Source organism: Podarcis filfolensis (genome assembly GCF_964270895.1).
Source record: "Podarcis filfolensis genome assembly, chromosome: 16".
NCBI classification, from domain to species: Eukaryota; Metazoa; Chordata; class Lepidosauria; order Squamata; family Lacertidae; genus Podarcis; species Podarcis filfolensis.
Window position 1 is genome coordinate 36,031,530 of NC_139620.1, and position 18,920 is coordinate 36,050,449.

General features: G+C 46.3%; 1 protein-coding gene across 1 annotated transcript in view; it reads right to left on the reverse strand.

Moving 5' to 3' along the window:
• The window catches only part of TMEM132C (transmembrane protein 132C), a 257,003-nt gene extending 238,603 nt beyond the window's left edge, over window positions 1-18,400 (reverse strand). The window contains exon 1 of the mRNA XM_083589852.1: window positions 17,617-18,400. Within this exon, the coding sequence (XP_083445978.1) occupies window positions 17,617-17,680 (64 nt within the window). The 5' untranslated portion in view covers window positions 17,681-18,400. The remainder of the gene's footprint in view (window positions 1-17,616) is intronic.
• Window positions 18,401-18,920: the final 520 nt, after the last annotated feature.

Genomic DNA, 18,920 nt, shown 5'->3' on the forward strand with positions numbered 1-18,920 from the left:
AGCGAATGGGTTTGCTATTAGTAAATATGGTAAGGAGCCTCCAGCGCTGTGCAATAAGCTGGCATTGGGTTGTGGTTCTTGGGTATGAAAAATGAGGATGTTAAAATACAGCCTCATCTTTTTAATGAAACGGTGTGTAGAGCACAGGCTCAATGTGCAGTGGCAGACATTGGGCACCCTGTGCAATGCTAAAATTTAGTGGCCCACCCACCAAATGGAGCACCTCTTGCACTCCATTCTCCGCCATTGCTGTGGTACCCTCTGCAGCCCAGCGCCCAGTGCAGCCACACTGTCGCACTACCCTAAAACCGCCTCTGAAATGTGGACCTCTAGGCCTCTCTGTTGTCCCTGGGACTCTCTTCAGGCCACACCCCCTATCCCCAAGCCACACCCCTTCACCAGCCTTGTTTCAGATAGACAGCCTGGCTGGAATGTGTTCTTGAACTCTTGCTTCCCTGGATGGAGGATAGAGAGCGGGGTATGAGTGTCTGCAGAAATTGGCCTGCAAGAGTGAAGTTTGCATTCATTGCTCCACCCAGTATTGCATCTGGCCCTTGGAAGGTTGTGGTCCTTGGGCTGAAAATGTTTCCCCACCCCTGCTGCAGAGAACATGGATCAGATTTTAGTTACGGGATGGAGCTCTATAAAAAAAAAATGCCATAGGCAGGCATCAGCGATAGCATTCAGTTCACCAAATCCATTAAATTCAAAGCAGGATTTCTAGTGCTGAGGCTAAAGCTACATAGATTGGTTACTGTTTGAGAGAAGACAATGATTCCAGTCTTGACTTAGACCCTGAAACAACAACCAGCAGAGACCGGGGGTGGTGTGTGGGGGAAGAGAATTAGAAAATATAAGTCTCTCTTCAAATCGGCTCTTTACATAATTGTGATTCTCCTCAGTAAATGTCCCCTGAGGGAATGGCTGTCCCCCGCCTTCCTATGCATCGTGACATTATAGCTCAAGATGACCACGTTTAAATGTCAGGCAAAGCTTCTCATTGCAGCAATTGTGGTTTCGCCACTGCAGCTAATTTAATTCTATTTAATTTCAAATGAAGTTTCAAGAGCCAACCTGAAAAAGTTCAACGGGAGCCTACAGCTGCAAGGCTCTCCTTGCAGCCTTGAAATATAGTGACATCTAGACTTCACCCATGAAATCAAAAGGATTCTCTGCAGCACTGTAAACAAGGTTGGAATGTGCCAGATTCTGAACTGAAACTGTCCGGTTCACTCATCCCTACCACCAATGCACAAAGGAGCCCTAACCCCACCCCAGGCCACCTGGCTTGGCTTGTCAGAGTCCCTTCTCTGCAGCAAAGGTCCACTTCCCACAACAAGCAAATATATGGACAGTGGGGATCATGAGGAACTCCTTAGTGCAGCAGATCCCAGAAGGGCTTGCTGTCTGACATTCAGTAAACCCCACCTGCAAAGGAGGAATCGGGAGCTAGAGCTTGATCCTTTATAGCCACATCTGATGTCACTTGTGGGAGCTGTAGTACAAAAAAAAATCCTATCCCTGCTATATATGTATACTCAGAAGTTCAATGGGATTTATTCCCAGCAAAGTGAGTATAGGATTGCGGCCTTAATCCACAACCAAATTATCAAGTTTTCAGTGATTTCCTAGTACTGTTCGGAACCAGTTTTCCCCTCCGTCTCTTTGCCTTGCTCCAAATTGTTGTATTGGAGTGAACATCAAAACAAAAGGAACATAATCAAGCTGCCTTATACTGAAGCAGGCCATCAGTCGATCAGGGTCAATATTGTCTACAATGACGGGCTTTCAAGGGTTTCAGACAGGGTATGTTCCCAGCCCAACTTGGAAATGTTAGGGGATGAACTATAGTCCCCATCATGGAGCTATGGTTTCTCTCCATGGAAAAATGCTGGGGGAGGGGTTGTAGCATGAGAACCAAATTAAGCACCCCATGTCCACCATTTCCTAGTTTGCAATGCTTCCCCCCTCCCACCTACCTATTACCATAATTAGCTAATAAACACCCATCTGGGAAAGACCCGTTTGCCAAAGTACACTGCTGTTCAGCCCTAGAGCACTACATAAACAACATACGTTATGATTATCAATATTAAGTGACTGAGTCTGGCTTCTCAGCAGCAGAGACTGTGAACCTTTAATTATTTCTGTATGTTTCCCCTTCTCCTCAGAAAAAAAGAAAAAGGAAATATCCATTTTCCAGTTTCCAAATGTAGCTTTTTTATGGAGAATTTGGAAATGCTGTTGAGTCATGCTTTACAGCTCTCTTGAAGGACAAAAGCATTACAATAATATTAATTTATCTACATACACACAGAGAGGTGCAAGGAACATACAAGAAATAATCAACTGCACAAATATAAGATGGGGGACACTAGGATTACTAGCAGTACATGTGAAAAGGATCTAGGGGTCTTGGTGGACCACAAGCTTAACATGAGTCAATAGTGTGATACAGCAGCAAAAAAGCTAATTCTAGGCTGCATCAACAGAAGTATAGTGTCCAAATCAAGGGAAGTAATAGTCCCGCTCGATTCTGTCTTGGCCAAACCATACCTAGAATAATGTGCTCAATTCAGGGCACCACAATTTAATAAGGATATTGCCATGTGCAGAGGAGGGCAACCAAGGTTATCAGGGGTTTGGAAACCAAGCCTTATGAGGAACAGTTGAGAGAGTTGGGTATGTTCAGCCTGGAAAAGAAGAGACTGAGAGGATATATGGTAGCAATCTTCAAATAACTCAGGGGTAACCACATGGAAGATGGAGCAAGCTTACTTTTTCCTGCTCTGGAGTGTAGGACTCGTAACCAGCTCTCTAATTCTATGACTGAGAACATTGAGGGAGTGAGAAAGAATGTGCTGGATGCTTTTTAATATAGTTTTATGTTTTTATTGGGTTTTCTACAAGTGTAGCAACCATCACAAATAAACAAAAAAGAACAAACACTAACAAGTATTACAACAACAAAAAAGTAGAAAAGGAAAGGGAAAAGGAAAAAGGTTTGCATTAAAACAGTAACATATCCATACAATGGGATTATCCTAATCCCGTGACTTCCCTCTTCCCCCTCACCTGGTTCCGCAAAGTGTTTTTTTAACTGCATATCATTTCTACTCCAAATTTCTATTTTAACCTGAAGTTTCCTGTACCATCTCTAAAATTCTAAGTGTTTTTCATGCCAATCATGCCAATGTATTAAGATGTCCACAGTATTTTTGTAAATATATAATAAACATTTCCCATTTTTTAAAAAAATTCTTGTCGTCTTGGTTTCTGAGCTTTCCAGTTAATGTTGCATTTCAGAATGTGCTGGAAGCTTAACCAAGGTGTACCAGTTGACTAAGAAGTACTAGAACTGTCATGACCTTGAAGTCCAGTAGTGGACAGCACATGGAGTCCGAGGCCACAGAATCGTAGGCTAAGAAGACTGACTTGAAAAGTGATGCAGGTGATCAAAAGACCATTGAATTTGAGACTGGCAAGTAGAAGCTCATCCCTGATCCAGATTACACAGCACTGGGTCTCATTGAATCAGAGCCAGGACTCTCCTGAGTGCCTTCCCCTGGGTCCGAGGAATTGAGCATCTCTGAAACTACGTACTTTGCCCGTCCAACAGCACAGGAAATATTCCAGATGGGAGTCCATTCGGCACAGGAGAATTGCCTCTCTTGAGGCCTAAATTTTGACCCTTGAAGAACTGTATAGAGAAGCTTTTTAACGTCTAATGTTTTATTATGTTTTTATATATGTTGGAAGCCACCCAGAGTGGCTGGGGCAACCCAGTCAGATGGGTGGGGTACAAATAATAAAATACGGTAAGTTGTTGTTGTTGTTGTTGTTGTTGTTGTTGTTGTTGTTGTTGTTGTTGTTGTTGTTGTTTTCCACAAGGTTATGGAGCCTAGAGGAGATGGGCTAGAGGCAGAGGCTCCAAAGGGCTCATATCTCTTCTGACCTGGTCTGAGCAAATCACCCTTGGAGCTCTCCATGGTGCTGCGACACCTGACTTGACCTGTGGGCTCCTACATGGAACCAAAACAGGGCACGGCAGAGCAAAGTGTTTGGTTGTTAAGGCACAACAGCATCTCACTTCAATTCATAATACAAGAAATGACACCCTAGGTGGAAGGGGCGTTCAGCAACTGGAAACTGAAAGCAGACATCAAAATTGGAAAGGATACACTGGGTGGTATTCAACTAATCAAACTTAAAGCAGACCCTTTGAAATTAATGGACCTCAACTGATACCATTATTAAATTTATTACCCAATCTTCATCAGCAGGCCCATCAATTTCAGTTGGTCTCCTCTGAGTAAAACTTAACTGAGTACCACCCATTGTGACCAGTCTGGTTAATTTTGGACTATTTCTGGATGTCATTTTTGGCAGAGGAACCCACAATGGCATGAGTGCTCATTCCAACAACAAGATACACATGAGGCTCTCTGTGGATGAATAATCATTAACGTTGACAATGGCTAGTGTTCTTACCAGCTAGGATGGCTTTGGAAGAGGATTAGACAAATGAGGATAAGACTATCAATAGCTAATAGCCATGATGGCTATGCCCTACCTCCACATGTTGTGGATGAAGGGTGGTATACATATTCAATTAATTAATTAATTGATTAATAATACTTTTGAATACCAGTTGCTGGGAACTGCAAGGGGAGTGAGTGCCTGAGTCCTGCTTGCTGGTTTCCCACAGGCATCTAGTTGGCCACATTTACTGGTTTTATAAACATTACAATGAACTTTGGTACAGTATTTCTTAAAGCTACAGGCACAAAGTTTCCCCCCTATTTCCCCAATTCCAGTCTGCTTAGGATAGAACATGTCCTTATCTTAGCACACAAAAAAAGCTTCAGTAAAAAAGTGAAACAGGTAACGAAATAGATCAGAAACTGGCTATACAAATTCTACTGTTGTATATTCAGTGTATTGTAGGACTCACAGCCTAATCCAATGTGTGTTTGCTCAGAAGTGAATTCAGTGGAGCTTAGTTGAGGTTTGTTTGCTGTTTCGGAGGACAGATTTATCAATGGCTTTCAGCCACCAAAGCCAACATAGAGCTTCCATGTGTAACGAGGCAGCATCGCTCTGGGGACAAGACAACAGGTGAAGGCCACTGCCTTCATGCCTTGCTCGCAAACTTCCAGACCCATCTGTCAGGCAGCTGGTGGGATTAGAATGGTAGATGAGATGGAACCTGGTCCGATATGGAAATTTGTATGTTCCTACTATTACACAGATCGTTCACAATAGCAAACCTGTCAGCATGAAGGGAGGAATCATGGGTAAGCAACAACCCCTGTGCCAAGTGCAACAGCAAGCCAACTGGCACACAAGCAGAGATCATAGGTGAGAAACAGCTGAGCAACATGTGCAATAACAAACCAATCAGCATGCTGGGAAGAAGCAGCACTTATGCTAATTCACATCCTATTATTGTATTTACTCGAATGTAATGCACACATTTTGTGGCCAAATTATGTCATGAAAACTAGGGTGCACATTATATTTGATGGCACCGGCAAATACTTTTTTGGTTTCAAGGGTTGGAAAACTGAGGTGCACATTAGATTCGATGGAGCATTTAGGTAAAGGTAAAGGGACCCCTGACCGTTGGGTCCAGTCGTGACTGACTCTGGGGTTGCGGCGCTCATCTCGCTTTATTGGCCAAGGGAGCCAGCATACAGCTTCTGGGTCATGTGGCCAGCATGACTAAGCTGCTTCTGGCGAACCAGAGCAGTCCACAGAAACGCCGTTAACCTTCCCACCAGAGCGGTACCTATTTATCTACTTGCACTTTGACGTGCTTTCGAACTGCTAGGTTGGCAGGAGCAGGGACCAAGCAACAGGAGCTCACCCCATTGTGGGGATTCGAACCGCCAACCTTCTGATCAGCAAGCCCTAGGCTCAGTGGTTTAGACCACAGCGCCACCCACGATTCACATAAATTTGGTACACAAGGGATCACTCCCACACAGCAGGTTTGTGCAAATGCTAGGGCCCACAGCTGCAAGAGGTGACCCAACCACTATCTGAAGCTGCCCTGTCCTGCCCCCCGCAGCAGTCCCCTTGGTAGCTATGCTGCATATGTTTGGAGGGTTATATTACGAATAATTGTGTGGGAGCAATAAAGGTGGACAATGGAACTGCCGTTGATGAGGAAACCAGCCAGCCAGTTGCCACCAAAAGGAGAGGGAGCAGGAGAGCACCAATGAGCCCCAAATGGTCCCCTGTAATATCCAACCACCTTTTCTTAAAAATAAAATAAAATACTACCCTGTATACCCTGTATAAAATATACATCTGCTCTTGCAAATATGTTACCCAAATGTGCAATGTCACTTTTTTTTTTGACACTGCACAAATACCTGTGGAAATCAGAGATCTTTCCACACATCCCTACCTTCAAAGGGGATAAATCAGGGAATAGCGACCTGAGCTTCACGGTCCAAATGCAGCCTTCCACAGCCGTCCTTGGCTGGAACTTCGCCTACTGTATGAGGAGTTCTATTCATCTCTCTGCCCACTTTTGTCTCTGGCACCCCTCTCCACTGGCACACAGCCCCTAGGTGGTTGCCTATGAGGGAATGTGGCCCTCTGGCTGAAAAAAGGCTCTGTATCCCTGTTATAAACAGCGATCAGAATCTGCAAACAAATATTCATTTGCAAATGCTGGCTTGGTGTAAGCAGATGGCAAGAGGCTCCTGCCTTGCCATTCCATCCTGTTGGGACTGGTGAAAATTAGCAGCTTTGGAGACATCAGTACAAAATTATCTTCTCCACGGTGGCTAGTCATTGTATGCTAGCCTTTGTTCCAGGCCAAGAGAGATATGCCTTTTGTTTCCACCAGCCACAAAAGGAAAACATTCTGATTACACGGGAGGCTAGAAATTCAAAATTAAAACAGCAGAAAGCATTTGCAGAAAGCAAGGGCGGGGGAGATTTTGCATATATTTAAGTCTCATTAAACTCCACCAGACTTACTTGCCAAGGCTACAGTTTTTGAATTCATACCGTACTTTTCTAAGTGCTCAAAACACTTCACAGATCTCCTCTTAGTAAACATTTCAACCCCACTGTAAGGAAGCATTAATGCTTCTCGGTAGTGGCGCCCTCCCTTCAGATGTCAAGGAAATAAACAACTACCTGACTTATAGAAGACATCTGAAGGCAGCCCTGTATGGGAAGTTTTTAATGTTTGATATTTTAGTATGTTTTAACATGTGCTGTGAGCCGCCGAGGGTGGCTGGGGAAGCTCAGCTGGATGGGCAGGGTATAAAAATTAAAATAAATTGTTATTGTTATTGTTATTGTTGAATTGTCCGTGGTGCAGGAAGGGGGCGCCTGTGGCCCTCCAGATGTTGCTGGACTCTAGGTGCCCAACAATCTCTGGTAGCATCATTAGGGATGGTCATTGAGCCCACCAACATCTGGAGGGCCACAGGTTCCCTATACCTGTACTATGAACAATTCTTACTTTCTGGGAACTTTTGCCAGCAAATCACTGTCTCAGTTTTGGGGCTTTGGGGCCTTGTTAATTAGGCCATTCATAAGGTTTCAGCTTTCCCAAGTTTCTAAAAATAGTATCGGCATTAGGAGGGAAGCACAGTTAAATCTTGAACACAAGCTTGTGATTGAGACTACCTGTGGAAAAGCCTCCATGTGACTGTGGTAGCTAGAGGTTCAGACTGTAGCTATAACCACACAGGTGCAACTCCTTTCAGTCTTTGACAAATCCTATATGCTGCCATACATGTATATGGCTATGTCCACAGCCCCTAGGGAGATTGATTGCACCAGTGATATCCGAATCAGATCAGATATACATTTTTAAAAGAGCTACCTTCAAACTCTGCTGAAAATAAATCCCTTTACTCGAGCCCAATCTGAAGGATACTCCTGGCACAGGCCGTATAAATGACTCGTTTTGGATGGGGATATTTAATAGCTATAGTTCTAACTTTCTAACTTCAACATTCATCAGTTTGCAAAAGGTGTTTGGTTTGCAAAAGCTGCACAGACTAGATCTCTGTGCAGCTTTCTGCAGAAGGGAACCAGATGGATTTCATCTCTCCAATCTATGATTCTTTGCTACGCTGTTGAGAAAATAAAATCCCCACACTAAATCCTGACCTCTGTTATACCAACCACAAACCCAAGAGACTTTAGTGCTTTGTATGTACTGTATACACTCTCTTTTCATCTGCTATAAAACCAGGCTTTTTGGAGTGCTCAAGAGACAGCTACAAATCTGCTCCTTCCAAACACACACACACACACACACACATGTGAACATCTTCTGGAATGGTCTGTTTTCAGAACCTTTTATTTCCCCCTGCTCTTTTTAATAAAAATAAAAATATTCTTCATCGGTAAATTAATATTATCAGAGTTTTGTTTTGTTATCCCCATCACTATTGTTTGACCCAGGATTCATTCGGCTTGCTTTTTTTCTTTTTTAAGAAGCCATTTTACCAAAACAGCTCTCAAATCAACTTGTTTATCTATCTGGCGAACATCCAAGTCTTTCTTTACACATCTCAGAGTGGCTGATGTTAGTATTGCCACTTAGCTTCAAGAATGAGCTGGGAGTTTTCCCTTTGCTCAGAAGATCTAAATGGACTGGTGAAAGGGGAATGTGGAAATGTGTTTGGAAACCACATGCCCAGAGTGAAGTGCCCTGAATCCAGACCTGGGGTCAGCCTGCCTGAGAGCAGCATTTCTTGCTGAGCCATCTTTCGAGGCTACCTGCCAGTAGCAGGCAGAGCCAGAGACAAAAAGAGCAACAAATGTACATTTCACTTTTTACAGTAGCCTGATTTCTATACACTCCCACACATACCCAACTCCCTCAACTATTCCTCATAGGGCTTGGTTTCCAGACCCTTGATCATATTGGTATGGGGAAGACCCTGGCAATATGGCGCCCTTGTGAGGCCAAAATTTTACGCCCCCATCTTGGTGCCTTCCCAAGCTGAGTAAGGGAGGCGCAAGGCTTTGGGGAGGAGGTGTGGGGCTCTGGCAGGGTCCTGAAGCCCTCCTGCCTCCTTCCCAAAACTGGGCAAGCACTAACTAGGCTTTGGCAAGGAGGCAGGAGGATTTGAGAAGCCTGACAGAGCCCCAGTGGCAGACCTAGGGATCCAAAATTTCAGTGGTGCTCTGTGCAACACCAAAATTCAGTGTCCCCACCTCTCGTGCTCCATTCTAAAGCACAGTTGCAGTATCCCCTGTGGTGTGAGCAAACCGGTCATGGTCCTCCCCACCCTGGCTCATACCTTCTTCCCAAAGCCCAGCACTTACTAGGCTTTGGGAAGGAGACCAGAAGGTGCCCCCTTAGCCCCTCTGCCCTGTGAGGGGGAACCAGTCAAGTTATCCTAAATCCACTTCTGTCTTGGTTGCCCTCCTCTGCACACATTCAAGCTTGTCATTTTTCTCTCTTAAACTGTGGTGCCCAGAACTTGTTTCTCAACTATAACTCCCATTGTTTCTCAACTATAACTCCCATCGGCCCCAGCAATGGCCAGGGAAAATGGGAGTTTTAGTTCAGCAACTTCTGGAGGGCCAAAGGTTCCTCACACTTGGACTAGATGACCCTTTGATCTGATCCATAAACCTTTGTGCTACTGCACGGATGTCCTGCTCATGAGTATCAAATTAGCCACTGCAACAACACATTGTTGAAGTAGGTGGACCTTTGTTCTGTTCAACGGGGCTCTCATGTTCCTATGGAGCAGGTAAACCAACAAACAGTTGATCCTCTCCTGCTTCAGTCAGAAACGGCACAGGCTAGCAATAGATAAGAGCATGTGGATTTTCTCTGTTCATCTCTTTTAGCTTTTAATAATAACGCCTCAAAGCGCTTCAAGCCAAAGGAAAAACAGAAAGGTCTGGATCGCCCAAGCTAGTGACCTGAAACACCAAGAGGTGCCAAGCGAGTCATCAGCAAATATCTTAAGTGGTTTTGTCAGTGTTGCGGTTAGCCAAACCACACTCACGGAGAGCAGAGTTCATCAAATTGACTGGTAGTGCAAGAATTCCTGTAATTTCCACACACACATTTCGTGTATAAGATTCCAGCTCAAGAAATTAATATGCATTACCACGAAAGGGAGAGAAAGGGAGTGAGTGAGAGAGAGAGGAAATAAGGAGATATAAAGGGGGAGAGGAAAGAAAAAAAGAGTTGACATCCTCAGGTTAATTCACTTGCTTTTCAAGCGGGGGGCGGGGGGCAGGGGCGGAATGGGGAACCTGAGGCTGTGTATTGACCCAAAATAGACTGAACACATAAGAGAGAGAGGGCCTTTCCACTTGCTAACTCAAACAGACACTGGGAGCACCAGAGCAAAATTATCTGAAGCTGAATGTAGCATCCTCGGGCTTTTACCACATCTTCATTGCTCAAGAAAGAGTTTTTCTATAATGGAAATAATAATAACAATAATAATAATAGCTGTGGATTTCCCACTGTGCTGTTCAGACATCCCTCTTTCAATTGACACGAGCTGCCTATCTGCTTCTGAGGCCTTTGAAGATGCTGGTGTTTAAAGACTTAAATGGACCAGGACCCAAATATTGGAAGGGCCAGTATCTCAGTCCTACAGCTTTGCATGCAGAAGGTCCCAGGTTCAGTCCCCAGTAGCATCTCCTGGTATCCCTGCAGAGATACCAAGCTGGATGGAGCAATGGTCTGACTCCATATGAGGAAACTTCCTATGTCCCCAAAGGAGCTCTTCTTCCTGTACTAGCATGCTTGGGTCTTGAGAATTTCTGGAGAGGCACTGCTCCAAGTGCCCTCTTTTAGTAAAGTTACCACATGTTTCAACAAAGGAGAGAGACTTTCTGCAGTGGCTCTCCAGCCTTGAAAAGCCAGTGTGGTGTAGTGGTTAACAGCGGTAGTCTTGTAATCGGCGGAACCGGGTTTGCGTCTCCGCTCCTCCACATGCAGCTGCTGGGTGACCTTGGGCCAGTCACACTTCTTTGAAGTCTCTCAGCCCCACTCACCTCACAGAGTGTTTGTTGTGGGGGAGGAAGGGAAAGGAGAATGTTAGCCGCTTTGAGACTCCTTAAAGGGAGTGAAAGGGGGGATATCAAATCCAAACTCTTCTTCTTCTTCTTTTGGAAGGTTTGCCTGGTGTAGCTATTACATGCTTTGCGGCACCAAGTGAAGACCTCTAGACAGCCCAAACCAGCACACTGACCACTAATGCTTGCTACTGGGATGAGATTGGGTTTCTCCGTTTTATACCTTGTTATATCTACATGCTCACTGCTTGGGTCAATGGTCCAATGAGTTCAACATCCTATTTCCACAGTGGCCAGTCAGATGTCTTGCAGATGTCTTCCACAAGCAGGACATGAGAGCAATAGTTCTCTCCCAACAACTGGTATCAGTTGTTGATACCTTACAGCCTGCCTTCAAACCTGAACAGCATTCTCAACTTTTCCAAGCAAAAAATGCTACCTGGACTTGGCTTCCTTTGGAGCACACAATAACAGATTCTTACGGCATTCTGAAAACAGAAATGACAAAATATGCAAGCCAAGCAGACATTCGCAACCTGCTACCCTCCAAACATTTTGGACAGCAACATTCATGATCCTGGACCATTGGCCACACCATCTGAGGCTGCTGAAAGCCTTGCCCCACATCCATCCTTTACCCTTTACTCCAGGGATGAGGGACAGGCACTCCTCAAGATGCGGCTGCCATGCTCAGTGGGTCAATGGCACCTGGCTAAGGCTCTCCCCAGACCTCCTAGGTTATTTTCACAGCAGCCTACAATGTTACAAGGACTCCACAGACCTTGGCAGGATCTGCCAAGATGGTCCTTACATCTACAGAGGTGGCAGTATGCACATAGGCAACTGTGGATAGGCAGTCAAGACCAGTCGGAGCGGGTCCATTAGACCAAATCAGGCATTGCCCCATCTACCTCAGCCTGTTCTCACCTACCAGAGCTGTTAGCTTCCTCCTCCTCGTTCTTAGTCTTGTCCTTGCAGAACTCAGCAGGGAAGAAGATAGGGGCAAGACTAGAATCAGGCTCTGACTGTCATTGGCTCTGGCTTTGCCTTCTGTTGGGTCTCCCTGCCTTCTGCCCTACTGGGTCCAATGGCCATCAGTCACCACTGGTTAACACACAGGCTGCTGTAGAAAGCTGGGCAAACTCACTTAGTTAATTCATAGAATTAATTACATTCCTCACCCCTCACTTTTTAAAATTCATGCTTCCTTCTCAGGGTTTAGTTTCCTATACCTGCAGAAATATTCCCTATTACTTCCCTGTTGATGGCTTAGAGATTCCCAGAGGCAGCTGCTAGCAATGCTTCACACTGGCATCTCTGCAGATGTTCCTGCTGCCAACGTCACCCCCAGTTCTGATGGAATGAAATGGTGTGAAAAGGCTTGGTTGTTTACAGCACCTGCTCCTGATCTCCTTGCCTTGCCTGAAGTGCTCATCCTGTGTTTGAGCTTGGACACTTCCATCTGCAGGTGGAAAGTCATGTGATCAGACACACTCCCATACAGAAAATAGTCATCCCTGCACACAGAGAACTAGTATGTCAGACAGAAGGTTCCAATCAACCCCTGCTGCCAGTGTGCTAGATTTCTATGTGCAGGATGTTTGTTTGCTTCAGGGCTGGGATGTGGACAGCAGTTGGAAGGGAACCAGGAACTGAGAATCAGGACATTGAACAAGCCAAGGGATGTTGAACAAGCCAGGATTCAGGACTAAAGAACAAGACAGGGCCCCAGAGGTAGGACTGAAGAATAGCCAGAGATGCAAGAACATGCCAGAGCTCAGGAAGCCCTAACTGCTCAAGGAAACATCAACTGGAACAGAAAGTCCTTTTATATTCCTTTGTGTCCAGGACAGCCAGCCCAATTGGGTCGAGTTTGGTAGGGCCTGAAAGTACCTCACTGAGATGTTTTCACCACACAGGGCAGCCACCCATGGTTCCAGTAGTTCCTACAGCTTGTTGTTACCCTTGCACACAAGCCTGAGCTTTTCTCTAAATTCTGAAGTGCTGCAGTCAAAACATAAGCTTACCGTCTAGGGCTTATGGCAACTGAAGATGCAATGACTCTAGGAGGGAGAGATAGTTTTGAAAGCATCTCCCACATGCCCAATGCAAATATATCTTTGCATCGAAAAGCCTAATGCCAAACATTTTCAGCATAGACAGTTAAAATTGGGGGGGGGGGACTGGCTGGAGAGGGCATCTATTACCCAGCATCCATGATGCCATGAATACATTGTGATGCTGTGCATAGGTGCAGAAAGGGACATACAAAATTGATCAAGACTAGCAGAGAGCTCAATGAAAACATCAACCAAGTATGCAATGACTATGAAACGGACACAGTCTATGTTAGGAACCATTAGGAAAGAGACTGAACATAAAACACCCAGTATTATAATGTCTTTTATGCTACTATATGGTGCAACCACACTTGGAATGCTATGTCCAGTTGTGGCTAGTCTGCCTTCAGGAGGATACTGTAGAGCTGCATAGGATGCAGGAAAGAGCCACCCAAATGAGGAGACCTGGGGCAGCTGCCCTATGAAGAACGGTTGCAACATTTGGGGGCTTTTTAGCTTAGAAAAAGTAGGAGGGGGACATGATAGAAGGCTATACCATTATGCATGGTGTGGAAATAAGATAGATGGGGTTTTCTCCTTCATAAGCCCTACTGGAAGGCCCATCTAATCCAGCATCCTGTTCTCACAGTTGGCTTAGAGGAAACTTGCAAGCAGTACGTGAGTGCTACACTTAGAATCACAGAATGATAGAATTGTAGGGTTGGAAGGGTACCAAAGGGTCATCTAGTCCAACCCCCTGCAATGCAGGAATCTCAGATAAAGCATCCATGACAATTGATCCAACCTCCACTTAAAAACTTTCAACACCTTCTGAGCGAGTCCCTTCCACCGTTGAACATCTCTTACCGTCATATTTAGTGGAAATCTCCTTTAATCTAACTTGAATCCATTGGTTTGGGTCCTACCCAGCCCCTCCCCAGAGCAGGAGAAAACAAGCTTGCTCCATCTTCCATGCGACAGTCTTTTGGATATTTGAAGAAGGCTATCACATCTCTCAGCAACCAGAATCCAGAAGCATACCTCCCCACTTCTTGCCTAATATTAAAAGCTGGGGCCTCTCAACAGAGCCCAGAAAACTGGGAAGTTCAGGACTGACAAATGAAAAGAAAAAACAATGCATATTCTTCCTTGGTTCCCATTGCTTCCATCTCTGCTGCACTGAATTTGAGATTTTAACCTCCTAAGGACAAGGACCTGTATTTTGTAAAGTGCTATGCAGAAGAATGGTGCTATATAAACACATAAGAGCCAAGTCCCTTCCATGGGAAACTAAAAGGAAAACCCAAACACACCAATTCATTTCATTCATCCCATGCCTCTCGCTTCTCAGAGACTCCCATAAACTTCAGGACTATCATGTCAGAGGGGGTGGAGAAAAAGGGTTGCCAGAGGCCTGCAGCAGACAGCTTTCAAAGCCAAGAGTCTTTTATTAGTAAGATTCTTACGTCACTCCCCCAACAGCACAGCCGATGCTGGCAGGATAAGATGAGGAATAAAATTTGTTTACGGGTCAAGAGGAATGCATCAGCGACAGAGCCAAAAATGGAACCAGAGGCAATCCTCACTGGCAATATTGCCCTGTGACACCTTGAATCTTCAAAAGTCACAGCAGGGCAGAAGGCACGAGGGCTAGCCCAAACTGAAAGCCAGATGCTCAGACATCACAAGGTGGTTTTGTGGGGGAGGGCTAAACTTGCTAGCATCTCAGGAGGGAGATGAGGAGGTGATCTCTGCTGCAGGATTTCAGATCAAGGAATTGAGACAAGGCTAAAAATTTATTTACATATAAAGGCATCCCAGTGTTTTGCTTAGGTGTTGTGTATTGATGAAATTGTGTGGTGTGGATATTTGTGTGTGTGTGTGTGTGTGTGTGTGTGTGTGTGTGTGTATACCTCTTCTACCTTACTTCTAGCTTAAGTATATAAAAACAAAATTCTAATATTCTTCCACACAATCTAGGAAGCTGGAATTAGGCACATTTACAGCTTTTGCACAGTTAAACAATAATGCACATTTTAGTTCTCCCTTGATTGGATGGATACAGTGGCGTAGCGTGGGTTGTCAACACCCGGGGCAAGGCAAGTAATTTGCACCCCCTAACCCATGGATTTGCGCCCCCTAACCCCCGGATGTTGCGCCCGGTGCGGCCGGCCCCCCCTGCACCCCCCACGCTACGCCACTGGATGGATATCCCAATCCAACATTTTTTTTCTGGGCATGGTTGTTCGATAGCACATTCCCACCTTAATAAAATGTTCACACACACCAACTTTCGTGGATACATGGAACAAATGTTTGGTTTTTCTCCGTAAACAAGGACGACACCTTGCTTTCAAACATGCCAAAGATTCTTCCCAGTGACAGAAGTGTTTCTTAAACTTGATTCAGGAAAAGCAAAGAATGCTTATTAGTTACAGCCTTGAATTGATAGCTGTCACTTACAGAAATACACAGTCTATAAAAAATCGCAACAGGGATAGTCTGTGTGGTGCCCTCCAGTTGCTGTGGACTACAAATCTCATCTTCTCTGGCCATCAACTATGCCAGCTAAGGTTTCTGGGAGCTGTGGTCCAAAAACATCTGGAGAGAACCACGTTGGCTATCGCTGCTATAGAAGTTCAATGGGACTTATTCCCAGGAACGTGGATATGAATTGCAACCTTAATCTAGAGCAAAAAACACCAATGGCTTTCAGTGACTTCCTAGCACTTTTCAAAAACAGGTTTCACCTCAGTCTCTGTGCCTTGCTCCAAATTGGTGTAGACTGGTGTGTGTGGAATGAGCATCAAAAACAAAGGAAACTAGGAAGCTGCAATTTTCCTGAGTCAGACCTTGGTCTATCTAGCTCAGTACTACCAACACTGACTGGCAGTAACTCTCCAGAGATTTAGACAGGGGTCTCTCCCAGCCATACCTAGATATACAGGGCCTGGAACCAGCAACCTTCTGCAGGCAAAGCAGATGTTCTACCACTGAGCTACAGCTCTTCCTCTGAGCCTAACCACTTAGGAACAAGAAGCGAACAGAAAAGGTAAAATTCATGTGCTACTAATTGTGTCACAAACTCAACACAAACCGCCTCCCCCCCCCCCTTAATTAATTTCATCACCCTCACCCCAAACCCATAAGACCAAGGATAAACAAGTGGGAAAGAGGCAAAAACAAATGTGGGAGTCAGAGCTCAGAGCCAGCTGAAAGGCACGGACTTCTAGCCCCAGTAATCTTCCATAACAAACCCAGGCTATATGCAAACCCCAAGTACATACACACACACAGAGAGAGAGGTCAAAGCACACTGCAACAAGGCAGAAGTGAGGTTGTCCCCACATCACAGGACAAAAGCCAGTAAGTTATAAGGAAGGAGGCAGCGTATAAAAGTTGGATACAATCAGCTTTCAGGGAACCGGTAGCCTGTGAATGCGTCACAATTTTGGAAGGAGGGGGAGAAGGGGAAAACTAAAGACCTGCAACACAAGTTTTCAAGAGCCCCCACAATAGACAGCATTGTATACAATGACACATGCAGGTTGGGGGGGGGTGCCTGGGGAAATTGTGGAGCCAATGTGGTGAAGTTTCCCCTGTCCTCGGGCTTCATCAGAAACCCAGACAAGCAAAAGCAGGCTGACAGGTGGTTTAGTGTTGCACTCAAAACAAACAGGATGGAAGGGGTAATATTGGGTTAATGGGCTTTCCCTGTCCTTAGGGCTGGCATGGCGATGGAGGGAAGGGAGTTTTCCCTTGGAATATGTGACACAGCTCCAGCTTCAATTGCTGGGAGCCTTTTGCTCTGCGGTCGACCCTCCTCCAGCCTACCTGCCCCGTGAGCGGCAAGTCTACTAAAGTCACTGGTCCCTAAGGAGGATGTGCATGTGTTAGTAACCCATCTGCTCAGTCTTTCCAGGGTTGGCCATTTGTAACATGCTGATGGCCTGGAGAAGAAAAGGGGGAGAGGGGGAAAGGACCACGTCTCTTCCAGTTTGCAAAGTCTTTATAGGATGGTTATCTTGAGCAGATGGTCGCTCACCACAGATGAATGCCGATGGGACATTGTTGCTTCAGAACAAGGTTAGTAGGTATCTGGCAACTGCATTACAGACTATGGCTTTCCAATTCCACGACAAGCTCCCACGGGCCTCCAAATATCGTCAAACAACAGGGAACCTGTGGCCCTCCAGATGTTGTTGGACAACAGCATCCACAATCAAGCTGCCCGAGACTGCTAGGAGTAGGAGTTTAGTAACATCTGGAGGGTTAAAGGTTCCCTTGGTCATGGGATAGCTTCTCCATTCTTGCCCATCCCTATCCCACTTGCATTTTGCTAGTAAGTTTGCCAATTGCTACAGACTGCTGTAGCCTTTATCAGGTTTTCAATCTCCATACCGTGAACAAGCAGCCAAGATCTCCTTGCCTTTCTCTTAGCAGGGGAACAGCCCAGCCCAGCCCAGCTGTCAAAAACTTCCTATAGCTGTTACTTAAAGGGCACAGAAGCAGACACACTCACCACGGCATAGCAGAGCGCCCAGAGTCAAGCTGAAGGCCAAAGGGGCAATCGGCAGAGCACCCATGTTGAAGAACTCCCGGGAAAGATGTGAGGAACCGGGAGCTGTATAGCGGGGATTTGCTGCAGCTTCTCCTTAGAAGTCAAAAAGCTGCTCTTCTGAAATATTTCCACCTTTGCATTTCCTCGGATGGAAGTTCCTGGCTGATCACCTCTTCGCCATGATTAGGTTCTTCCTGAATGGGGGTGGAAGGAGGAGCCCCCTCCCAGCCCCCCAAAATCTCCACAACACCTAGGCATCCAGAGACGCTTCTGTTCTACCAGATAAGGTGCAGGTGCGCGACACGGGCCAAAGGAGCATGGGGGGGGGGGTTGGGGAGGCTGGGGGAAGACGCGGAGCACCCTCGGATCGCTCTGCAAACTTTTCCCCGTCCGCGGAGCCCCAGGTTCGAGCCCCGCGCTGCGCAAAAGTTGGGCAGAAGAAGAAAGAGACGGTCGTGGGCGCGGGGAGGGCGGAATCTTTCGCTGTTTCTCCGCGGCGTCTTCCTCCCTCTCTCTTCTGTTTGGAAGCAACTCCAGGGGCGTCTGGAAACGACCTTTCCCACCGCTTTCGGTTCTCCCCGCCGGAATCTCTGGTGGCAATTGCTCCTCTCCGTCCAGCTGGCCGCTCTGCTTCGCTGCAAAAGCCTCCGGCGAGCGCAAATCCTGGGAGAGACTTTACGAGAGACAAATCTCCATCACACAGACGCGCTCGCACGCAGAGAAAGAGCAAGCGAGCGAGAGGAGGAGGCGGTAACCTTTGGGGGCTCCCTCCAATCGGAGCAAGGGTTGGGGTGGGTTTTATATTTTTTTCCCCTCCTTGCGGGTCTGGAGTGGAAAACTCCAAGGCTGGAAGGGGGGCGGGGGGCGGGATGGCTTCCTCTAACATTCCAGAAGCAGCAGGAACAGAGGCACATTTACTCGCGAGTAATCCCATTGAGTTCCGGGGTGCTTACTCGAGAGTGGGCAGCTCGGGCGCATGGTTACCCGCAGGCAAGTCCAGCGGGGCTCGCTGTCTTTGCGCCCGATTAAGTAAGAACGGCTCGACTTGCAGCCCGATCCTCCGCGCGTCATACCCCCGATGTCCCTTTGGAACTGGAGGGGAGTTACTCTAGAGTAAGCGCGGCTTCGGTTGTTTTGCCCATGCCTCCGCGTACTTACTCGGTAGGGATCCCATCGAAGCTTGTGCGCTTTACTCCAGAGGAAGTGTGACCTGACTTTCGGCCTGATCCTGCGCGCGTTTACGTGGCAGTAAGTCCCGCTGAGTT